Source organism: Helianthus annuus, chromosome 2, assembly GCF_002127325.2.
Source record: "Helianthus annuus cultivar XRQ/B chromosome 2, HanXRQr2.0-SUNRISE, whole genome shotgun sequence".
Taxonomy (NCBI): Eukaryota; Viridiplantae; Streptophyta; class Magnoliopsida; order Asterales; family Asteraceae; genus Helianthus; species Helianthus annuus.
In genome coordinates, this window is record NC_035434.2 from 173556385 (window position 1) to 173582958 (window position 26574).

The 26574-nt window shown below is 33.2% G+C and overlaps 2 protein-coding genes across 2 annotated transcripts; one reads left to right on the forward strand and one right to left on the reverse strand.

Annotated features, from left to right (window-relative positions):
- The first annotated feature begins 5470 nt into the window (after nt 1–5470).
- Nucleotides 5471–6552, forward strand: LOC110908051. The gene is made up of 4 exons (XM_022152956.2): nt 5471–5597; nt 5766–5830; nt 5919–6010; nt 6412–6552. Exons 1-4 carry the CDS (start codon nt 5518–5520, stop codon nt 6544–6546), a joined length of 372 nt encoding a protein of 123 aa, XP_022008648.2. The 5' UTR covers nt 5471–5517; the 3' UTR covers nt 6547–6552.
- A 13722-nt stretch (nt 6553–20274) lies between these two features.
- LOC110927314 (small EDRK-rich factor 2) lies at nt 20275–24372 on the reverse strand. The gene is made up of 3 exons (XM_022170978.2): nt 24221–24372; nt 23961–24063; nt 20275–20531 (listed from the first exon to the last, which is right to left on the reverse strand). Exons 1-3 carry the CDS (start codon nt 24225–24227, stop codon nt 20435–20437), a joined length of 207 nt encoding a protein of 68 aa, XP_022026670.1. The 5' UTR covers nt 24228–24372; the 3' UTR covers nt 20275–20434.
- Nucleotides 24373–26574: the final 2202 nt, after the last annotated feature.

The following is a 26574-nucleotide window of genomic DNA, read 5'->3' on the forward strand; positions in this document are numbered from 1 at the left end:
TTATATATAATATGAAAGAAAGATAAAGGCTTTAAGGTTTATATATTGTTCCCAGAGATCTACTTAACAGGGGGAGGGGAGGGGAGGGAAAATGGTGTTCCAGAGATCCACTTAACAGGGGGAGGGGAGGGAAAATGGGGTTTTTTTTGCATGAAAATAGTCTTTCCAATTTGGAAAGACATGGAGGGGAGGGGAGGGGAGGGGAGGGGAGGGAAGGGAAGGGGAGGGATTTTTAACTCGGGAACACACCGTAAAAGTTATGCTGATTATTATATTTATAAATAATACTAATTTCGTTGTAAAACGTTTAGGTATCGGTTGTTTGTCTTATGTCATGATGTTTACATATTTCTTTTGTTATGTGATTTCGGGTTAAAAAATATTACAAGAATCAATATAAGAAGACGAAGACTAATTTTTATTTAGAGTAAATTACAAAAATCGTCCTTTATGTATGTCACTTGTTGTAGACTGTGTCCTTTGTCTTTAAATTACAGAAACGTACTTTATGTTTGCAAATCCTTTCAAGTTATGTCTTTTAGCCCTAACTTATTTAATTTTTGTTGTTAAATCTGATCAAATGAACCCCCACATGAGAGAATTTTTGTGGTTAAATATGACCAAATGGACTCCACATGAGAGTAAAATGACCAAAATACCCTCATGTGGGGGTTCATTTGGTCAGATTTAAACACAAAAAAATTAACTGAGTTAGGGCTAAAGGAGATAACTTCCAAGGGTTTGCAAATATCGAGTACGTTTTCTGTAATTATTAAAGACAAATGACACAGTTTACAATAAATAACATACATAAAGGACGATTTTTGTAATTTACTCTTTTATTTATTAAAGAGATTATTACACATAAACTCAATGGTTTGACATACTTACATATTTATAGTTTAATATTACTTTTTAAGTTTTTTTTTGTTAAACCAATGTAAATTTATTAATATACCGTTTTGACAAACTTATTAGGCTACTTATGTAATTTACAAAAATTTAATAAAAATTACAAAATACATAACCAACACCCCGTACGAATTCGCCTCCCTTAAAATCATATGCTTGGTCGATATTAGTGTTTGCGTTGTTCTTACAAGTACTCAAGTGTAGAATTTAGTGTTAGAACCTGTTACAAATTAATGAATACGACATAACCTAAACATACAAAATGTTAAACTTGGATCCTAAGACCACCCGTAGTGGTAAACAAGAATAATGCCCCCAACATGGGGTATTATACGACACGTGGCATCCCAGTCAGCATGGGGCATTATAGCATAAAGTGGTGTAGTGGGGCATTATTCCAATAACGCCCATGCAATCATTTCCCAATTATTTTTTTTAAACTTTAAATACTTCATTAAATAAAAAAAAATACAATACTAGAAATAAAAAAATTAAAATCCGGTTAAATAAAAAAAATACAATACTAGAAATAAAAAAAATAAAATCTGAATTAAAAAAAAAAAAAAACACTAGTTTTCATCTTCGCTTTCTTCACCCTCGTCCTCCGTTTCTTCCTCTCCCTCAGGTGGTACATACCGAACCGACCATGCGTGGTGTAGCAAATCAACCATTAACTGGGAATGGTACGGTTCGTAACGCAACTCTCGCGCATTATTCACTCTTTCTTCCATTGACGCCTGTGGATGCTCCTCTTGAACGGCTTCTGGCACATAATTCTGGCATATTGCCTTTCCTTCGTCTTCCAAAATCATGTTGTGCATGATTATACACGCGTACATAGCATCTCTCATTTTTTGCTTGCTCCATGCACGATAAGGATTTCTCAAATAATGCCAGCGTTGTTTAAGAACCCCAAAGCATCTCTCAATGTCTTTTCGTGAAGACTCTTGAACCTTTTTAAAGTATGCTCTTTTTTCATCAAAAGGATCACTATACGTCTTCACGAAAATCGAATACCTAGGATATATTCCATCGCTCAAATAATATTCCGTCGCTCAAAGAATATCCATGAGGGTAGTAGTTTCCATTTGCGTAAAACGACGCTTTTGGAGCTTTGCCAGAAATTCACTCCTCTAACAGCGGAGATTGTTCAAAAACATTGATATCATTGCATGACCCGACCACGCCAAAGTAAGCCGACCAAACCCAAAGGTCCTATGAAGCAACCGCCTGAAGAATGATAGTGGGTCCTTTTTGGTCACCCCGTGTGTGTTGGCCTCGCCATGCAGTCGGGCAGTTACTCCAACGCCAATGCATGCAATCTATGCTCCCGATCATACCAGGCAAACCATGCTCAGCATTATGTACCTTGTAGATCTTTTGAAGGTCGTCCCATGTGGGCGTTCTAAGATAACGCGCACCGTACACATCAATTATACCTTTATAAAAAAACATAGACAAAAAAAGTAAATTATAGGAATTATTGGACTTAAAAAAATAAATTGTAAACATACTCGAGGTTTAAAAAAAAGTAAAGTATAGGAATTTTACCGCGACAAAAATGCTCCAAGCTATCTCTCGTTGTTTTCTCCGCCATTTTTAGATACTCGTCATTGATGTCGGTAGTGTTTCCATAAGCAAGGATTCGTAACGCCGACGTACACTTTTGGATACCGGTAAATCCAAATTCCCCTCTCGCATCCGCTTTTTGTTTAAAATAATCGTAGTTGGCTTCCAAGTCGTCGACTATGCGTAGAAATAACCGCTTACTCATTCGGAAACGACGCCTAAACATTTCGTTCGAATATGTCGGCTCCTCATCAAAATAATCTTTCATCAAACGATCGTGTGCCCCGCGTCGGTCTCGTTCAATATAACCTATTTTACCTTTTTTTGCTTGGGGGCGACGACAATGCTCGACATATCTCATCGCTAGTTGACAAGCACCCGTAACCGCCTCTTGCTCAACCTCCTCATCGGTTGACCCATCACCATCCGCAAAAAACTCGTGGTAGCAATAGTTTACCATGGATGAAGAACTAGGAGAATCCATCAAGTTTTTTATAAAATGGTTGTATTTTTTAGAGGGTTTTTGTGATTTTTTGGTTGAAAATGAATGAGTTTATATATATAGGGGGGAAATGAAATTAAAAAAAAAAAATAAATAAAACTAGCCGTTTAAAAAAACTAGCCGTTTGAGTTGGGATTGGGCATTCAAACATGGTTCAGCGTTTTAATAAACACGCCGGGTTAATTTTTTTCAAAAAAAAGCCCGGAAACGCCCTATGTAGTGGGGATCTCGGCGTTATCCGGCGTTTTTTTTTTCTTTTTTTGAATTTTTTTTTAAAAAAAACGCCCCACTATGGGGGGACTAAGTGTGACACTAGGGTCTAACTATAAACTATTGGGACTTTTTATGTAATTAAAGTTTTTATCATGTTGTGTGATATAAATATAAGATTAAACTCGTGTATTTTTATAAAGAATTTAAATTTACTACGATTTATTATTAAACATTCAAAAACCACACAAGTTTGTTAAGATCGGTTGTTCTATACCGAAAACCTGGTATAAAAAAGGACAATTTTCTAATTAGGTATTTTCTTTATAAGAAGGACTAGAAAAAAATAGATGACTTTCGGACACTAGTAATTTAAACATAAGCAAAATCAGTTTAATTAGGTAAAAAGTTTAAAAATTAATTATTCAAATATGAAACCTGTTAAAAAACGGGTTAGCAGGTCAGCTCAACCGAACTAGATAAAACTGAATAGTTCAACCTTTGATATCGAATCGTATCGTTGAGGTGAATAATTTCCTATCCAATTCGATTTGATTTCCATAACATTGATATTTGGACATAATATTTATGTTCCTTCTTTCATTATTTTAGCTTTAATGTTATACCATTAAATTAAATTGTTTTAAAAATCAAATGAGACCACGTCAACTTTTTTTATTTCGGTATTAAATCAAGAATAATTTCACCTGTCTTATAATTAAATAGAAAAAGAAAATTAAACACCAAGGAAAAAGGGCCCTAATTGCAATAATGAGTTACTAGATACGATATCTAATTTGGACCCTTAAACAAGATTGCGGCTTTACGATATCTAATTAAATATTATTTGTTTTCTACAAATAAATTGTAAAAATGTGTTGGTGCGAATTCAAGATGAAACCTTTAACAAAATGTATTATTTTCTTAAATACATTACCAATAAATAGGTTAAACAACATAACATATTTAAACCAGTTAAATATAACCGGTTTATATACATCACGGTTTAGTATGATTAAATACAATCATATTAATAATACAAATAAAAGGATAAATTTAACAGGATTATGTCATCACTCACTAAACATGATTAAAATCAAATAAGAAATAACTACCATGTTAATATAATTACGCCGCTTGTAGTATACTCATATCTATTATCTATATTAAAACAATACATTTTGGTGCCACTTGGCACATTCTTATCTCACTTATTGCCACCTGGCACTCTAAAACCATTCCCTCAAACTCTTTGAGCGCCAATCTCTTACACGTCGTTTCTCCTTTTTTTCTCAATTCGTCATTACATCTCTCCAATCTAGAGCTAATCACAGCCATTTTTCCTCTCCTCTTCAATCATGTGCTCTTTTTCCTCTCACAGCTCTCAATCAAATTCATAGTTTCCATAATGAATACAAGCTTTCCTTTGTATCTTATTTTGCAAATCAAGAACCCTAAATCTAAGTCGATCTTCCATTTTAGCGATTAGTCTTTGATGCATTCATCAGCTAGAACGATTTCTTCTTCGATCGGTATGTTCCTCCTTCCATTGTTACATGTGTGTTATTCAAGTGTTATTTACGATTTTTACACGGTGGCCTTCTCCTTTCGTTTGATTTGTAGCTTAGGGTTATGTATTTTTGTTATTTATGTTTTAAAAATTGTCTATTCCTTCGTCCAATCTGATCTAATCGGAAAAGTTATAACGATTTCGAACTGCTACTTCCGCTTAAACAACTGATTAGGGTCATGTATTGTTTTCGATTAGATCTGATTTGAAGAAAAATATATATGATTTATGTTTATCGATTGATAGATTAGGTTTGGGTATGTTTGTCATTTGAAGAAATATATATATGATTCATAAACAACTGATTTAGGGTCATATTAGATCTAATTAGAATATATATATATGATTTATGGTTATTTTTTGGTTTGAAAGGTATATCATCTTTTAAAAGGTATATCATCTTTTAAAATTTCGGATTTCTATTAAGAAAAAGTATTTGATGGTTAGTATTATGTTTTAGTCATGTTTACTTACCGGAATGTTGATGAGCAGAGATCATGGAGATGCTTTTTTAACAATTAGTGGAATGTTAATGGGTATGATTTCCTCTATTCAATCTTTTGTTTTCTTTCACGGATTTCGTTTACTTATAACGATTCTTTGTTGTCGTGTTTTTGTTTGCTTTGTCCATTCATCTAATTGACTCCGATTGTGACCTAATTTGGGGTTTTTTTTATGATATATGAAACCATAAAAGTAAATTTTATTCAAAGTCTCAAATTAATCTTGGTGCATTTTGCAGCACATAAATGGAATGGCACATATAAAACAAGCTAAATTTGGCGTTGTTGATATGGATTTTGTGTTGGGAGTGGGAGGCTACGATCTTGACAGGTGATAGTCATATGATATTTTCTCCATATGTATGTAAACACCATGTCCTTTTTTTGTTAAATAACCTTTTAGATATATAATTTCTACATAGTTAATGAAGCTTATGTCGTTGATAAATAAAAACATAATATTTGTTGTTTATGTGTATCTCGCCTTTCGGTTATGCAGAATTGATTCTGAAGATCCATCAGAGGATTCTCATTGTGAGAATCACACTCACGAGCATGGCCATGGTATTTATCACTTTTCTTTTTTCTGTATAATTTATTCAGGTTTATTTTAGTATTTAATCATATATATATATTTATATTTTTTAAACAGAATGCCACCAAGGGCATCATCATGATCACAAGCATGATTCTGCTGTATCCAGTGTGAGCATTGTTTCTGAAGGAACTTTGGACCTTGATGAGGTAAAAAATCATTTTCTCCCTCTTTGGATAAAATTATTTCACTTCTACTCATTTTTTATAGGGGTACATGGTTTTGTTAATAGAAAGTTCTGATTTTTGGCAATGTATTATGTTTCAGTTTGGTTAATTTCGGTTTCAGTTAAAAATATAGGAAATGGTTTGGTTATTGATGAGCTTCATTTTGGGCTTTGACAAAAATAAAATCTATCAACAAATAAATACTTATTTGGGCCCGAGTCTCTGGGCCTTGACAAAAACAAAAGATTACAACTGATTCCCTCCCTTGGTTGTCAAAATTTTTATATAGACAATGTTCGGTTCGGTTAATTCTGTTTTGGTGATGCTTGGTTTATCAGTTATTATGAATTTTTTTTAACCTTAAATGCACATGATCCATCCAGCTTGATGACTGGCTTGAAAGACTGGTTGAGGAAAAGGGGGATGATCTTTATAGGATGAAAGGCGTCTTATCAGTGAGTGATTCCGAGACACGTTATGTTTTTCAGGTTCTATCTTTATTCATTTTTCAACTTTAGTTATTTCACTTATATGTGTTCTTTAACAATAAATCTTGAGGTGGTTATGTTTGATTCGTTAGGGTGTGCATTCGACACTAGACGGGTGCCCAGGCAAACCATGGGGACTACACCTCTGTCTATTCCATTGTGTGTGTTAATGTTTATGTGCCAAAAAATTGATTGTAGTTGCTAACCCCTCTATTAATGTTTTGTGCTGATGATTACTTTTTTCTTAAGAAATGGTTTTATAATAGCGGTGTTTAATAACCTTGAAACATGTCTTTTGAAGGTGTTAAAGAAACTTACAACTTCGAATTTTCTTTGAAATCCCATATAATATCTGATTTATAACTTCTTCTTTGTTGTTCACTAAACTCTTTTTCACTAAGTTTGCCTAATTTGGTCATATTTATTTTACCTTAACATGTAAAGCAGCAACTTTTGACTTTAACATATGTTTATGTTTTTTAAAAGAATGTTCGAGGTTTATATCAGATTGAAAGTTGACTAAATAACATTATTCCCTTTTTCTAGAGCAATTGTTCAAGGCTTTGCGAAGATTATATCTGGTAATATTGGATTAAAATGTATTTTTAGTTGTGTTATACGTTACACAATTATTAGTATACAGTATTGTAACTCTTATTTGGAAAACTAATTCTTTCAATCAATATTACAGCTATTATGCCCCCTTTTTACAATAACGGAGATGGATTAAAACCTTTAATTTTATCATTAAAGGGTTGACCATTTTGATATAACTAACCCGAACAGGTTAAAACCCGAGTGGAACCGAAACCCGAGCAAGTGAAATATAAAAGACCGAGGACTGGAACTTGGAGTTTATTTTGGGTATCGGTTACTTGGGTCTTTTTCTTTGGGTATTGGTTTGAAACCGAGACCGATGATACATAACAACCCAACCAATCATGCATTTCAATTCTTAATCACTAGCTGCTGCAACCCAAGCCAACGAATCCGATGATATAATTACAATCCAGCTTCACCATGGCTGCCTTGCAGAGGAACACCAATATGATGTTCAAGTTGCGTGAGGTAAATATTTTATATCTTTAACCAATATACTTAAAGTTACTGATTTGTTTAAACATGTGATTACGAAGCTTCATTGAATCAAATTTGACATCTTTATAATTTTTTTGATTGATGCATGCCAATTGCTCGATGAAATGCTTGTGTGAGACTTGCCTTTGACTAAATAGAGTTAGATCATCGGTACGTATTGAACAGAGACCAAGAGTTGGGGAGGGGGTAATGAATGATTTCAACATAAATTTTAATATTGCTGCTCATGTTCATGTACTGCTATTAGCCTAAAGTTGGGAATTTTAGTGTGAATTTAATAGATTGAATTGAATGTGGACAATATCATACTTTTTAGCATTACTAATCACATATCTAAGCTTCATATTAGAACTGTGATTATATTTGGATTGTTTTAGAACCATAATTATTAAGTTCTAAGTTTGTAAAAGTCAATTGATGTTTCATTGGGTCGTATATTGTTGACCACATAATTGAATTAATTGTATTGCATCGCAAATATGTTATATTATAGGTTCTGCAATTTATCTTTCAGTTTTAGTTGGTCCTGGCTTGAGGACCGACCCGAACCTGATAATGCATATATTTGGGAATCGAAGAATAACCCTATCCAACATATAGGTCTTGGTTTCGGTTATTTTTTGGTCTGGTTTTTGGTTAATTTCGGGTCAACCCAAAATCTGCTCACCGATTGTTTGTTATTGTATCAGATGCATGGTACATCATACTACACTTGGGATCATAAGTGTTTCAACCATTTCTCCAATTGGAAACAACAAAATTGCCAGGTTCTTATAGTCTTATTTCATGTTCTTAAGTTTCAAGATTGTATGTTATTAAGCCTTTTTGGTAGTAATACTTAATTAAGTGTGTTTTTTTGCATGGATATATGGATGGTAAATTCCTATAACTGCAGTCAGTGCAAGGATGGAGCTGTGATGGGATATTGAACATGGGGAGAAGTCAAGGTGTTTATTTACATTTTCTAATGGTAAAGATCATGGTAGTTGAAAGTTATACACATAAATTAGCAATCTTTATGTGTTGGTTCTGTAATCTAAATTGACTTGATATTTGTTTCTTTACTTTTATAATTGTCCACCATCACTGCTAAGGGTCGTCAACGGCCAGTGCACCAGGTTAGTTCTTTTTTTCCTTTTCCAACATTAACTTTTTTGTTTTAGTTCAAATTCTAAAAGCATTAACTTAGGTAAGGGTTTGTAACCAATGGTTTTGAAGGAGGTACAAGGATGTGTGGGATTTAACGATTATGGTCAAATGTTAATGAAACTTGATCTTTTATTAGACTTAATTAAACGGGTGATTAGCCTCGCTATATTGCACTAGGTGATTTTTGAATATTTAATTTTAGTTGGTAAATGTTGTAAAAATGTTGGTTTTCTTGATGTAATCAAGATAATTTGTAAGCTTTCATGTGAATTAGTGCTAATACGCAAGTTAATTTATGATTATTCAATGATTTAAATAGAGTCCATATGATCAACTATTCCGGTAAATGTTGTTTTTTCCTTTTTTTTGGTCAAACATTATTTTTGCATATTTGTTTAGTTTCTACGTAGCTATAAATTGGTTCATTTGGAACCTAAAATGAAAAAAAAATATTCATTCGGGTTATGATTGATCTCAATGGATTTCAACCAAACTAGATATGGTCAAACGCGTTACTTCGCGCCTCGGTTTTAGACCATGTCACCTCGGTGCGCTTCTCGCTTTTTAAAACCAAGGTTATTGATTATTAGTTTCTTGATATCAACATTTTTAGTCGGCGGGTCATATAAATATTGTTAAGAGGGTGATACTATTAGGTATCGTTGTGTTTGCATTTCTAATTAAATTTAATTAAAAAATCAGTTGCCGACCATAAAGTGCGGGTGAACCCACTAGAGGATTTATATAGGTACTTTTACAAACTGTCTTTCATTTTCATCATGGGTATTATACTAATTTGGGTAAGAAAGTTCGTGATGTTATGCGAACAAATTTTGATGAGTTTTCAGTTTTCATTTCATATACAAAACTATTCATAGTGTTTACCATTATATCATGTAGGCAGTGGTTCTAACTTATTCATGTACTTTTACAAATTGTCTTTCATTTTCATCATGAGTATTTTAGTAAATTGACTAAGAAAATTCCTAGATGTTATGCTAATTCAAAAACGGGTGGTTTAATAGAATGGGGTCATTGATAATTTATATATAAAATATCATAAATAACAATTAACTTTTGAACTAAAGTTATACATTTGTTTCAACTTATATGCACTCTATGTATATGGTCTTTCTACCTCTTGATGCGAGTTAAATGAAAAATTTTAACGAACTTAGTGGGTTTGACCAAAATGGCAAAAAAATAGAAAACTCGAGAACTTTGAGGAGAAAAAAAAACTATTTGAATTAAAGTGGCAATTTGATAAAAACCTCAGGGACTAAAATGATAATTTACTCTAAAAGGTTATGTGTTTAGTTGGTGTTTAGCCACCCGCGAAGCTCGCGGGGTCTTAGGCTAGTAATTTATATATGTGTGGGCGCTCGGGGGGACAAAATTGAAAGTACACTAATTTTAACGTTATTTTACTAATTTTGTGAAAATAACGTTAAAAGAGGGTGATGATTAATCATGAATCATGTGGTGGCGTTGATAGCCGAAAGACAAGGTGGTACATGCACTAATCGGCATTTGTTTCAAATGCCGAGTGTTATGTGCCTTATGTCCAAGGCTTGATGCAAAAACTACTATCGAACCGGGGGTCTCATTGGAAGCAGCCTCTCTATTCCTATGGGGTAGAGGTAAGGTTATCCACATCTCACCCTCCTCAGACCCTACCTTAGCTTTGCTATTGATGGAATATACTGAGTATGATGATGATGATGATGTTGATACCATGTTAAAATTACGTTACAAATATAACAACCCAAATTTAAGTGTAAAGTACTTGATTAATTTCAAAACGAAAAAACTATGTTGTTTTGATAAACGAGTTACAAATGTGTCGTATCGACATATTAATCTATTTACACAACAAATAGATTGTACATGCAGGTCATAAACAGGTTAGCAGAGTTGAACCCGTTTAGGCACCTTTTTAAATGTATGATCACGTGTTGACACATTTTTAGTCCGGACCATTCACCCAAACAACTCAATAAATGTGCATCAGACGCATTGTATTAACGAGCCGTTTCACATATTTCGTGCTAATAATGCTCTATGTTTCTACTATGAAATTATTATAATTAAATTAAATAGTCCATATTGGGTGTCATTATCTGTAATTATCTTTAAGCTTATTGGCTAGATGGCTTTTGAGATGAGTTTGGGGACATTCATTAGCGTTGATTGCCAATTTTGGGAGGTTGTTGACATCCACAAACGCCTCCACTTCAACCATTTTATAATAATATAAGTTTGATATACATTAATATCAAAATAAATTGAACAATTCTCAATTTTTGTATAATATATTATAGAGTTAAATGTCCTTTTAGTCCCTATGGTTTAAGTCATTTTATCAGTTTAGTTCATTAGGTTAACTTTATCCATTTTTTTGTTAACAAGAAGGGCAATTCGGTCATTTTGTATGGCCGAATTACTCTTCTAATTAACAGAATTACACATAAAATAACCGAATTGCCTTTCTCGTTAACAGAAAAAATGAATGAAGTTAACCCGGTGGACTAAAATGGAAATAGTGAAACATTTTTGGACCCACAGGCGAAAAATGAAATCTTTGGACTAAACAGGCAAAATAGCCAAAACCACAAGAACTAAAATGACATTTAACTTTATATTATATTAAAAAGAAAAGGCACGCAAATAAAGAATTAACAAAGATATAGAATATAAAAAGGATATTAACTATTCTTGCTATACAAGCAACGTGACCATATAATGAGTTCCTAATCTACCATTAAATTTTATAAGTTTGATAAACTATAAAGGAAACAACTTTTTACAACTTTTTGCCACAAGTCTTGCACAATCAAGCATTGGAACATAGATTTCCTTCAAAACAATGGTTTGAAAATCTTATAGAGGGGGATTCATTAGTGACACTTGAGAAAACTCTCTTATTGATGTTCTCTCACAAAAAAATATTATGAGCCATAATGTATGTTCCGCATCATATATAAACGTGTTTTAGGCTTATTGGTTGTGGATTAGAAAAAAAGTGCACAGATAAACATACTTGAGTGAGAGCCATGATGGTTGACCTCGTGGGAAATTATCACTCGGACAACCAAATAACAATTACATGAACTCCTTGTAGGTAATACACACAATTTTGATTTGTATGAGAGATCGGATGTTACAACTTGGCTCGTTTTCTTTTTTTTTTTTTTTTTGATTGATTGGTTTTTGAGACACCTGTTAAAGTTGTCAAATAAACTACACCACCAATAGGTGGGCAAATTACTAATATTGAAAGGCATGAGAAAGGAAATTGCATATTTACATTTACACAAATTTAATTAGACCAACTTTATAAACCCATTCATAAACTATGAACATATAGTTACATATACCTAATAGCTTTTCTTGTAATCAATCTTCTTTGTTTTTCCTTTTGAAGCTAACTCGACCCTACCATACTTATCAACACGACCCGTACATCATAATATTATACAATAATTTATCTAATTCGTAGAGGTATCATTTTTAAAAGCAGATCAGACCAATTGGGACGAAAACTTGCTCTCTCGCCGACCTGTTTCAAGTTTAGAGTGTTACGCTTTTGAACTTAGTTACGTTTTGACGACCAATGTTTAAAATTATTCTATTTTATAGATTCTTTTGCGCTCTGTATCGTTAAACCTTATTCGATATCATTATAATATTCGGTTTTTGAAACTAAGCTAATAGGGAAACAATTAACAAGTCAACTAAATAATACATGTTTGTATGTGAACATGAAACTTTAGAAAACATATTTATGCCAAATACGACATAGTTTTGAGCTAGCATGACTTACATGAATACTACATAATACCTAACCATCATTGACATCATGTTGTGTCCACTAAACGTGACTTAAAATAGTAGTAAGTGCGCTTTTTGGTTAATTAAAGACATTATCCTCTAATAAAATATTATTATGATTTTTATATTATTTTCAAGACAGAAGTTAAATTTTGTGGCCCAAAACCACGAGGATTAGGTATACAAAAAGCAAAAGTGACCGTAAAATATTAGAACATTGGACGAATGCACCACTGCCACGTGTCAAAGCGTTTGCGGCCATAGGTTATCAAGTATGGGAATATAAGCACATCGGTTTATACTTTATAACTAGGTTAGAGCCCACGTGTACACGTGGTTTAACAAATGAAAATACTTTGAATTTGTTTGGTTTTAATTAAAATAATAAAAATAATTTTAATATAAATAAAATAAACTTAAAAACCCATATGATAGGTAAAAAAAATACAACGAATAATTCAGATTTCAATAAAAAAAATTTAGTACACCATATTGGTTGTCTTATTTGTAATATTCTCATTGTTATCTAATTTGAATGTTTAATGGTCTTGATTGAAACTAAAATTAAACGTGCATAAAAGAAAGTTGCATATACATACTACATAAGTCTAATGACAAAGTGAAAGTATCTCAGCTCGTTTGTCGCTCGGTTGTCGCATCCCCTTACCATATGGAAGTATACGATCTCGCCTATAAAAGCAACTAATTAAAAATGATTAATTTGTAAAAATAACTAACAATAAAAAAATTCAAAAAAATTCTAAACAAAATAATCTCATATGGATTACGCCTACCAACTTTAGTTCTTATATATTTATTTTATTATTACTTATATTTTATTGATATTTTTACATTAAAAGTCTAAAACGTTAGTAAAGCCATTAGTTATTTACATGTTTATTTTATTATAATTGAATTTTATTAATCTCTACTATAAAGCAAAGATATGATAAATATAAATGGAAAATAAAATGGTAAAAGATAAAGTTTATGGATTAAAATAATATATTTTTTATTTGAGATATAATCTATATCTATTTATTTAGGGTAAAGGATAAAAAGATAAAATTCATGTATTAAAATAATATTTCTTTTATTTGAATCTTATTAAAAAAATATTATCTATATCTATTTATTTAGGAGGGAAAAAATAATTGAGATCAGCTCATAAAATGCCATGTGTCCTCATGTGATTTACTTTATTATATGTATAGATTAGAAAACAAAAATATAAAGAATTAAAAAAATATATAAGAAATATAAAATGTGAGTTTTATAAACCTTCTATGTGTATTCTTTCTCTCATTTTTTTTTAAAATCTAAACTTGCAAAACAAATAGGTCACCCATGTATTTAACTTTTTATCACACAACCAGTTTTAATAAAAAAAAGTATGTGAATACAATATACATTTTTACATGGTTCTTTGTAGGTAGGTATACGAGAGTTGGACAAGAGTGGTGTAAGCAGTTATATAATCACTTTATGTAACATTAGGGCTAATAGTTAGATATGATCATTACATGGCATCACTCGCCACAAAATAAAACATCATAAGTGTTTAGAGGTAAACGGGTCAAGGTCATAAATGGGTGGACAGTGGACACGTTGCTGACATAATAAAATCATGTGTAAGCGGGTTCAATCGGTTAATCCCTTTTGTTACATGCATAACACTTTTAACTAATCGTGTTAAATAAGTTAATAGGTCAAAACTATTAGAAATTAAATACATTACTATTAAGTATGGATTCTAATTTTTGGTAATTTTTATTTTATCGTGCTTTTTATGTCTTATTATAGAAATTAAATGCATTACTATTACATATGTATTCTAATTTTTGGTAATTTTTATTTTATGGTGCTTATCATGTCTTATTATAAAAATTAAATACATTACTATTAAGTATGGATTCTAATTTTTAGTAATTTTTATTTTATCGTGCTCATTATGTCTTATTAGTTTTCATTAACCATGTGTGTAAAACATGTTATGTCATTCGTGTTATCGAACTCTTTATATTTAGTTGTGTTAAATGTGTTTTGTCGTGTTATTAAATTGGTTAACTTTACTTGTGGCGTAATGTGTAACTTGCTTGTTAAACATATCCGTATTAGTATCTACAAAAATGACACGTTTAGTTTTACGTGACGTTCATTAGTCCTGTCATGTTGAACCTGTTTAATAGTAAGGAGCACAATTGTCAACTCTATATTTGATGAATGAAGCAAAAGATGCAGCTTGTTTCTACATTAGTATACTAACATTTCTTTTTTCTATAGTAACTTTATTTTCTATTTTTATTTTCCGTTTTTTTAAGTTTCCATTTTACCTCTTATACAATAAATAATATATACATTTAACCCAATAGTTTTAGTTCTCTTAAGTTTCAATCTCAACACTTATACTATAAAATATAAATTCTTAACCCAATAGTCATATTATTATCTTATAACTTTCATTCGTTACAAACATTAAATACATAACCGTGTTTAATTATTCTTCTAAATGAATACCATATAAATTTATTCAAACTGAAGTTGTATTAAAAAATATAGCCACGGTGACGAACCGAGCCGGTACTCACTGAACACCATCAGTACCAGAATTGGTATTCACTTTTATTGTTTTCGTTCAATTTAAAAAGCATGTATTTACTTATGTTAAAAAGTTTATGAGATATTTTATGGTTTTGTACATATAATTGATTATTATAACGACTATTTTGAACCACACCATCTAAATGCTGTAACTTTTTTTTTTTTATCAATTTACTTGTATATAAAAAGAGAAAGGTTATTATACAAAAGAAATGAAGGGCGCAAAAAGCGTAGGAGAGAAGTTGGTCCCAAATATAAATTCACATAACAAAAAACAAACGAAACAAGTGGGAAAATGGCAACAGGAAAATCCAATATGGTTGACTCATAAACTCACTTCCACTTTGATTTTCAAACGGATATAACTTTTTCATACGTTAATATCTTTTTATAAAAATTACACCGTATTAACGAGCATTAACTTATGAAAAAGTTATAGTCGTTTGAAAATCATAGAGGAAACTAGTTCAAGGGAGAAAAGACCAACATACTCTTTCCTTCTTAAATTGAGAAAAACAAATGTGTGATTATGATTATCTCCTACACTTCGTATGAATTTCCTCTCTTCTACATGATCTCTTAGGGTGCAAGGGGTGCGGCAAGCCCCTTTGCCGCTCGGCAAACACCACCGCCACCATTGTATGCCGCCGGGGAGGGGAGGATTCGGGGAATGGTTGCCGCTTGCGGAGAAGGGAAAAGGTGAACGTTGGACATGATGTTTGGGTGAGGCCCACTAGTATTCAACCAATGATGTATTTTTTTTGTTTAAAAAAATAGTTTGGGGAACATCACCCCTACGTTTTTTGGGTAAGAGGGGCGAATGAGAGAGGAGATGACATAGTATAATATGATTGGGTGAGTGAAAATTCCCCCTAGTTTATTTTAAATCTGACATAAACATTGTATAAATAATATTGTGATATTAATAGCACTAGTTTATTTTAAATCTGACATAAACATTGTATAAATAATATTGTAATATGAATAGCACTTTTTAGAAATATTTGACATACATATTTATAAAAAGAAAACAAAAACAAAATCGGTACTTGAGTCTATGTATGTGGTAGTGGACTAACAGTTTTCATATTGTTTATGTTAAGACTAACAGTTTTCATATTGTTTATGTTAAGATAACATACTTAATAAGTTGGATTGTTTTCTTAAATATTGTCTTTTTGGTTAATGTTTGAAATATAGCGTATTATATATAAATGAGTTGTAGAGATAATCTTGTTTAGTTGACCATAAGATTAAGAAAACACATAACAACTTCATCAATTTTGCAATTAAATACACTCCATTATTTCGGCAATTGTGGCTGCTAATTTGCTTTTTCTTAATTAATAAATTATATTTAATAAGTTTCTTTTTTATATTATTTAGAGCACCTCTAGGCTCTGACGCAATGAATCGGATGCTGACATGTCCAGACAGCCGTAATGAGTGTTTGGCCGGAATTTTAAACTATGAAAAGACATCTTATCTCCACATCATGTCTCTCAAGACATGTTTAGTTTGTTTTAATTTTATTATCATGTGGAATGAGTTTAAGATTTGTACCATGTGCATTAATAAGGTGTACGCCATATTTATTTTCACATTTAAATTATTTTAAGGCAATATTTAGGCAGAATAATAAAATATATACGTTGTAATTCTGAAAGCAACTAGCATTTAGGATCTGTGAGTCGCGACGGAGCTGTTAAACCATAAAAAATAAATGTAAAAACGTTTAATGATACACGCGCGTTGCAGCGTGTTAAGTTGTTAACTCACAAAAATTAAATCGACGCGTAAAACGAAAAAATTTGTAAAAGCTGAAAAAGTATAGAAGACAAAGTTTAAAGTGAAACCAAATGATGAAAACTAGAGGGGTTGAAAGTAAAAAAATAAATAGTAATTTTCTGAGCGAGATGAAGTTGATAATCTATATAAAAAATTTTGCAATATTTTTATTTTTCTTATAAATTTAATTTATGTAACTTAGTATACTAACAAAGTATTGTTTATAACTATCATGAGTTGATTTAAACTTTTATAAATATTTTGATTAGAAATTTATTTGGTCAATAATAAAAAAAATATACTATGTTTAAACAATAAAAATCACATAAATTTGAAGCATAACAATTAAACACTACATTAGTTTTATTGATTTTTTTTTACATAATTTAAACATCAAGTAAAATACTTTATGTTACGTCTAGCTTTAATATATCGACAATGTTTTCTTGTGCCTTGCTCGATTTTCAGGTTCCATGTGTGATTTATCCATGAAGAGCAGTGCGATGGCTTGGTTAAAGAGAAACGTATCCATCTGGGTTCGAAATGCATTCATGACAGAAGCTTTGGCTTAGCGAGTCACGATCACCATCGCAATTAACTCGTCGTTATCTTTGGATGAGCCTGCCCTCGCTCCCGGCTTGCCGTTTGTTTCCTCCCGGTTGGAGGGGTACTTTAACCTCATATGGAAAATGAACCCATAAGTATCAACCAATATAGAATCATCATCATTGAGGTTGAATGTTGTAGTGTGCGCATCCGAAGTTGATATGGTATATAGTCAACTGATGTTGACGTATTCTTGTGGGGTAGATGTAAGGCTGTCTACATCTTACCCTCCTCGGACCCTACCTTAGCTTTGCTATTGATGGGATTTACTGAGTATGATGACGATGACGATGTTGACGTATTCTTCCTCTTTGATTGGGTGTCATTTAGTTGATGCCACTTCGGCTTGTCTCTGACAATCCAAAACACATCTAGTGGCTCTAATACCATTTGTAACATCTGGCCCCTTATACCACCAATATTGTCTGTTTAGCCCCCGATGGATTGCTCATCCAAGAACTCACAGATTTATTTCTGGTTGCCTCGGTGGAGGCTTCCTCAGAGGTCACCCATCCTGGTACTACTCTCACCTGAACATGCCTAACTGGCAAGTTGATCTCCCATCCACTAACATTAACTCCAATTGTGTGAAAGTTTGTACAAAATAGTTGTCTTAGATGACTAGACATGTTTTAAAGGTTTCCAACCAAAACAAGAGGGGTCACTTCCTAAAAGACATAAAAGGCAATATTTGACCCTCATGCCTTGACTTAATGTAAGAGCGTCTCTAATGGGGAGATGCGGATGAAGGTAGACGCCCAGATGGCAGATGCAAACCAATGAAAGACTCGTTTGGGCGTTAGTTTGTGGCCATCCAGATTTTCAGACGCATGCAGATAGATGGCGGCAAGCCACTCTTATCACACAATCATTATATGAATATTCTTTGTAAATAAAAAATTAGTAATAAAATAGATGTTCAAACAAAGCTTACCCTTCCTTATCAAGGGTAAGCTTACCCTGGGAAAAACTACTAGTTCCTAGAGACACAAGCGGTTATGGGATTCAGGAGTATCAAGGTGGCAAACACCGTCGTTCTTACTAATAAGTGGCGATGGCGCTTCAAGGCATAAAGTCAAAATTTATGGGTCAAAGTTATTAAAGCTATCCACAGCAGCAAAAAATAAACCTATGTATGTACTCTTTTCTCTATCGCGTTGCTAGTTTTTCTAATGCATTGATATCGCCGTTAAGAAAAAAAAAATTAAACCTAGCCAAGAGTTAGAAACTGAAGCTGTGACATTTTTATATGTTCAATAGCAATTTTCACATAAGCAAACTAGTTGTTTCGGCTATATATAAAACTAACAGTTTCATTCGTTTACTAGCTTAAGTTAAAACTTGATTCTTTAACACTGTATATAAACTGAGATTATATTTCCTCACAACATGATGCACCAAAAATAACAACATTACTGAAATTGTTAGCTTTGGCGACAAAATACAATGATAAGCACGTGTAAGAGTAAATTACAAAAATCGTCCTTTATGTATGTCACTTATTGCAAACTATGTCATTTATCTTCAATAATTACAGAAAACGTACTCGATGTTTGTAAACCCTTGCAAGTTATGTCCTTTAGCCATAACTGAGTTAAGTTTTTATGGTTAAATCTGACCAAATGGACCCCACATGAGGGTATTTGGGTCATTTTACTCTCATGTGAGGTCCATTTGGTCAGATTTAACCACAAAAATACCCTCAGGTGGGGTCCATTTGGTCAAATTTAACCACAAAAATTAACTGAGTTAGGGCTAAAGGACATAACTTGCAAGGGTTTGCAAACATCGAGTACGTTTTCTGTAATTATTGAAGACAAAGGACACAGTTTGCAACAAGTGACATACATAAAGGACAATTTTTGTAATTTACTCCACGTGTAATAACTACGTATAAAATTAGTTAAAATAATAAACAAATAACATGATTTCGCCAAGCCACCGTCGAGGACGTCACTCGTTAATTATAAAAACACATAGTTTTGGTAGTTTAACATACATTAGCCATTCGACTGCAAAGTGCAAACATATCAGATACTTACAAGTTCAATCTACCAAACACTAGCACAAGAATCATGGTATCTGATAGGGGTGCAAATGAGCTAGGCGGTTCGCAAGCTACTCGAGATCGGCTGGAGAAAAACCTTGAAATGAGCCGAGCCTTATCGAGCCCGAGCCGAGCCGAGCTTGAGCCTAAAATAAAGCTCGTTTGTTTATCGAGCCCTAGCTCGAGCCTCGCATGTGAAGCTCGTTAGGCTCGTCGAGCCTTAGTGTAAACGAGCCGAGTCGAGCCGAGCTTATATAAACTTGTTTACAAGCCAACCTCGAACCTAAAAATAAGCTTTTTTAGTAAACGAGCCCGAGCTTCACTTATCGAGCTCGCGAGCCTAAAAAGTCTATCATTTATATTATTTTTACATAATATATTAACTAATAGATAATAAACGAGCCGAGCTCGAGCTTGAGAAAATACCAACGAGCCGAGCCCGAGCTTTAAAAGCAAAGCTCGAATCAAGCCGAGCTCGGGCCCGAGCTTTCATAAGTTAATCGAGCTCGAGCTCGAGCCTGGTCGAGCTCGGGCTCGGCTCGGCTCGTTTGCACCCCTAGTATCTGAGATTGTTTGGCATACTATATTGCAGAACAACAATAAATAAAGCTTATATGAACGCATATGCATGATACACAAAACCAAAAGATTGTTTCTTAAATAAATAGAGCACAGTATAGTTAGAGTACAAACCAAATGTATGATATCTTTATAGATCTTTTGATAATCTCAAAGCAATGTGAAACTCGAACTTACCCATACGATTCAGTCGCTCAAATAAACCATTAAGAAGTTGTGTTATTTCTTGGTGCTTTTATTACCTCCGGCATTACCGCCACTCGCTGCCGCCTGTGCTGCTTTCTTGGCGGCCTTCTCTTGAAGGGCCTTTCCATCCCTGCAAATCGTTTGTGGATTAATATCTTATTAAAAATAATAAATATGAACTAATTATGTTTGTAAATTGTAATACAGGTTTAGGTTAAACCCAAGTAGTTAATGCAGTAAAAAACAGATATCGGTCAAGGACCGATATTTGAGATATTGGTTATCACGGTGGAATATCGGTAATTTTAATATCATGTTGAATTTATATATATCAATTTAACACAGTTCAGTATATTTTCCGGCCACTAACAAATTAACCTTTTGCAACTTGCAAAACACTACAATCGCGATATTAACTACATAGGGTTAAACTGAAATTTTATTAGATAATCGGTTCTATTTCAGTTTAGGGTTTTTTTCAAGCCTCACCTGAAACCTATATTAGAAGCTTAAAAAAAGGAAAAATTACAAGTTTTGTCCTTTATCTTTATACCACTTTTCAGGCGGTGTCTTTTTTAACGAATATTAACAGTCGGTGTCCTTTACTAGGTATTTTGTTGCAAGTTTAGTCCTTTACACCCAACCCAGTTAAAAAACCCTGTTAATTGTTGACAGGCGGTGTCCTTTACTAGGTATTTTGTTGCAAGTTTAGTTCTTTACCTAGGTATTTTGTTGCAAGTTTAGTCCTTTACACCCAACAATTAACAGGGTTTTTAAACTGGGTTGAGTGTAAAGGACTAAACTTGCAACAAAAAACCTAGTAAAGGACACCGCCTGTCAACATTCGTTAAAAAGGACACCGCCTGAAAAGTGGTATAAAGATAAAGGACAAAACTTGTAATTTTTCCTAATAATAATAGTGGTAGTAGTAGTAGTAATAATAATAATAATAATAATAATAATAATAATAATAATAATAATAAGACTAAAATTATATTGTTTTATTTTTTAATAATACTAAGTAAACAGGGTAAAAAGACTAAAATACCCCTGGGTGATCAGATTTAACAAAAAAATTAATTGGGTTTGCCTTAAAGGACATAACGTGCAGGATTTTGAAACGTTAAGGACAAAACTCGTCAATTTTAAAGGTAAAGGATAGCACCTGAAATTTGGGACAAACATAAAGGACAAAACTTGTAATTTACTCTTTTAATAAAGTACGACGGTTCGGTCAAAGTTCAAAATAAAGATCAAGAATTTGGTCTAATTTTTAGACAGTGCAAGAATACGGTTAAATCAAAGTATCAAACTATTAACTCAGCAAAAAGTCACGAGACGCAAGCAAAAACTTTTGAACATTTAATTTCTCTGATAATAAGTATCCCATTGTTAATTTAAGAACTATTGCATTCTCTCTTATCAATCAATCGGTCACACTTTCAAGAAGGGCGAGAGTAACAATAATATAAAGCCCTTTCTCAAAGTATATTAGCCCAAAAGCCCATCATATAACTGTAAATCGACAATCGCTAAATACATGATAAGTCAATAATTCTTGATCATAATTACCGTTTGTCCAATTAACTACTATATATGCAACAATTAACTCCATAGCACAAAAGCACCAAATCTAACTTAAACTAAAACACTAGATAATTAAACAAACCACCAAAAAATCAACACACATGAAACATAAACCCTAAATAAAAAAAAACTAGGGCAAAGGTCAAACCTTTCACGGCGTTGTTCGGGACAATAAAATTCACAAGATTTGATTTAAAAAAAAAAACTATAGCAACAGTAAATCAGTGATCCTAAATACACAATAAAACTGTACTGAATTCTTGTTCCTACAATAAATACTGTTTGTCCAACTAACTCCTACAAATCCAAAAAGTACTCGCAAAAAAACTCATATTCACAAATCTAGCCATACTAAACGATAGATTCATTGCACAAAAGCACCAAGTTAAGTTAGATTAAAACACAAAACAATAAAACTCACACGATATGAATAAGATATAAACTCTAGCAACTGTGAACCGATGACTCGCCGATAACACAACAATATTGTACTTAATTCTTGTTTCCTACACTATTAATCTAACTAACTCCTATGAATACAACCTAAGTAGTTAATGTGGTAATATAGATATCGGTTATCGTAGTGGGATATCGGTGGCATAGTTGTTAATAGCGAATAGCGACAAGTAGCGATAAGGTACCTATATGCTACATAGCGAATAGCGATAAATAGCGGGCGCTATTTTATAAATAGCGATACACTAGAAAAAAAATTAAAAATTTTATATGTATATTATAATTTATATCAACATACCCTAATATATATGCTATTTTACATGTATATATAACAAAAACCTAAAATCCAGCTATTTTATAGCTATATTTAATTGCTATTCGTATTACAAAAAACAATAAATAAATAAAATAAAATATCGGTATCTACCACTACAACCCTAATAGTGAGCCTAGACCTACATGCTACTAGCGCACTATAGTGATAGCCTATGTTGTCAAAGACGCAAGGCGCAGGGGAGGCGCATCGGCCTCGCCCGGAGCCTAGGCGCAAGGCGCAAAAAAGCGTGGGCTTTTTTAAGAAAAGCGCACATAGAGAAAAAAAAACCAAAAATGAGTTTCTGAGTTGGGATTTGGTTGAACTCATGTGTGCCCGCACCTGCGGACACGAATGCAGCTCCGAAAAACCCGGTTTCGTTTTTTTTCCTGCTTATGCCGCTGCGCCTCAGACCATTTTTGCGCGCCTTAGTTGCGCCTCAGGCCGTTTTTTTTCAAAAAAACCCATTTTTGCGCCTAGGCTGCCACCAGGCGCTACAGGTGCGCCCGGGCGCGCGCTTTTTGCGCTTTTGACAACATAGGTGATAGCTACATTTGCTATTGACAACTATGATCGGTGGGATATGGGTAAAATTAATATCATGTTAAATTTATATATATATATAGCAATCTAACAATAAGAATTCGGTATGCTCAACAATAAAAAGAAAGACGAATGGTAAAACTTAGAAGAAACAATTAAGACTTAAAACACTAATAGCAGCAATAAGAAGAAAGACGAATGGTAACACTAAGAAGAAACAATTAAGACTTGAAACACTAATAGCAGCAATAAGAAGAAAGACGAATGGTAAAACTGAGAAGAAAGGTTATGATATCGGGAAAATCGGTGATATATTGGTCAACATCGCCGATATTATCGGTACCGATATTCTGACCGATATATTTTGCACTATATCTCGGCTCGGGCCCCGATAACCGATGTATCACTGATATATTGCACAAAAACACCAAATCTAACTTAAATCAAAACACCAAACAATTAAAACAAATCAAGATCAACAAATCCAAACACAACAAACATAAACCCTAGGTTAACAAAATTAGGGCAAAAAGTCAACACATAAAGAACCAAATCTAACTTCAACTAAAACACAAAACAATTAAACAAATCAAGATCTAACAGATATCAACAAACGGAACATAAACCCTAGATTGTTAAAATTAGGGCAAAAAAGTCAACCTTTCACGGCGTTGTTCAGGAGTCAACCCATCATCTTTGTTCTTGGCTTTACCACCGGTACGAGCCTGAGCTCTTTCGCGATCTTTCTCCCTTTGATTACCGCGTTCGATTCTTTGCTAAGGAAAAATAAAATATATATATGTATAGATAAGAAGATCGAAAATTGATGAAAAAGTGTTGATAAATAGTGATAAAATAACATGAAATTGAGTGAAATTAACAGCAGATTGTTGTGTGAATTGATAATTTGAAAAGGATATGAGTCATTGTTGTTGAAGAAGATGAAGATGGAGAATCTGTGTTGCGTGAATTTGCAGTTGAGCCGACGGAATAGGGTTGAATCAAGAGAGCTATATATAACCACTCTCAGCCAATCAATATAAATAATGATAATATACTCTTTTGACTTTTGATCAAAGCTATGTATTAATTAAAAAACTAGGGTCCCGCGGTGCGTGACAGAGGACGTTCGATTGGTATTGGTTCAGTTCGCTAGGGTGGACGGGTACGTATTTGGGTAGGGGTAGCGGATACCCTAAGTGGCTAAGCAGGTTCACTGTCGTCAGTCGTCACCCCCTTCGGGTTGCATTCAAGGGTAGGATTCACAGGTTCATATATTTCTCCATTTTTTGACCGTTACCAACGATTATAAGACCGTTTGACCTACTCATATGACCGTTTGGCCCAAAAAAAGTTATGGTAGATGAAAAAATTGTTCATGTGATTTTGTGGTATTATGGTAGTTTAGGGTAAAAAATACTAGGCATTGCAGAATTGAATGAGGCTAGGAAAGACGAAAGGAGTGCCCCCTCCACACTTACGATGCTGATACGATACATGTAAATAAGTTTAGTATAATGGTAATAGCAAGTTTGATGTGAAAATTATTGACATGTATAAATGATATATGATATTAAAATTGTGAGTAGAGAGTTGATGCTCACATGTGATATTCTTTATAATTTTATTTTATTATAATAATATAGATTTTTCACATTATTACTCTTTTTTATATATATTCTTATAAACTATTTAGTTTTTAATATAGCAAATATAATAAATTACATTGAGATAAGTTACATAATTAAAATAAAAAGATATAAAGTTAAATTTTACATGCATTCTTAAATTATTAATAAGTTTATTATAGACTTTTTTTTAAATATATAATGTTTGTGTATTATCTTTTGTAAAAAGAAACTTTTTTACTCCTACACATATTCCACAACACTTGCATAATTATACTTTTACCTATCATCTGGCACCTAATTACTTTGACCAACACATAGCATAATGCAACCAAAATAAATGTACAAAGGTTACCTGCACTTAAATAATCACTACCAACACAATGTAAATACAAAGGTTGCCTACACATAACATAACAAATCACCTACACATTCTTTCACACAACATTAACTACCTAATCCAATTTCATATCTCGATGTAAATTCATATCACTGAAAAAGTATTTGCGTATTGTATTAGACATAATCCAAGTTCAATGTAAAATGATTTACTACCTTTCATTGGCGTAGCTTTCAAGGGGCCGGGAGGGGCGCCCTACCCCCCCCCCCCCCCAACTTTTCGCTCAGTAGTATTATGTATGTCCGTTTCGTGTAGAATGTTTCAGGTATTTACGTTTTCGACCCCCGATTTTATAAAATTTTCTTTTACTTATATAGAAGAGTAAACTTCCGTTTTACTCCCTGTGGTTTGGTCACTTTAACGGTTTTGCCCCAACCTTTAAAAATAGTCATTTTACTCCCTGATGTTTTGGTTTTGTTGCCAGTTTGCTCCCTGCGGGGAGCAAAATGGAAACACAAACAATTTGGATTGAGTTAGAGGCGGGGAGCAAACTGGCAAAAAAAACGAAACATCAGGGAGCAAAATGGCTATTTTTAAAGGTTTGGAGTAAAACTGTTAAAGTGACCAAACCACAGGGAGCAAAACGAAAGTTTACTCTCTATAGAATTTTTAGGTTCGGTGACTTCCGACTCCCCGGTGGAAATTTTCAAAATTCGCCACTGCTACCTTTCTTACCTTTCTCAACAGCAAACTGCCACTCTCTTAGTTACAATATCATACGCTTGTCCTGATTCTTTAACCTCGTTCGCCCATCTCACATATTTCTTACCAAATTTTGATGAAAAATGTTTAAAAGCCACAAGTTCTCCTCCTGTCTGCCTGGTTATAACTTGTTGCGACACGATCGTACCCAAATTTAGCTTATCTTTTTCAATTAGATTAGATGCACTCATGTATATGGTCCATAGGGGTGCAAACGAGCCGAGCGGCTCGCGAGCTACTCGAGATCGGCTCGAGAAAAAGCTCAAAACGAGCCGAGCCTTAACGAGCCCAAGCCGAGCTTGAGCCTTAAAACAAAGCTCGTTTGTTTATCGAGCCTGAGCTCGAGCCTCACATGTGAAGCTCGTTAGGCTCGTCGAGCCTTATCGAGCCTTAGTGTAAACGAGCCGAGTTGAGCTGAGCTTATTTAAACTTGTTTACAAGCCGACCTCGAACCTAAAAATAAGTTTATTTAGTAAACGAGCCCGAGCCCGAGCTTTACTTATCGAGCTCGCAAGCCTAAAAGTCTATTATTTATATTATTTTT

Bases quoted from the DNA above. Each gene is read 5' to 3' on its own strand.
- LOC110908051 (XM_022152956.2), top strand. From the start codon at position 5,518: ATGGCACATATAAAACAAGCTAAATTTGGCGTTGTTGATATGGATTTT. The intron at 5,598-5,765 runs GTGATAGTCATA...TCGGTTATGCAG, and splicing joins GGAGGCTACGATCTTGACAG to AATTGATTCTGAAGATCCAT. The intron at 6,011-6,411 runs GTAAAAAATCAT...TGATCCATCCAG, and splicing joins GAACTTTGGACCTTGATGAG to CTTGATGACTGGCTTGAAAG.
- LOC110927314 (XM_022170978.2), bottom strand. The intron at 20,532-23,960 runs GTTGACTTTTTT...AACGATTTGCAG, and splicing joins CCTGAACAACGCCGTGAAAG to GGATGGAAAGGCCCTTCAAG.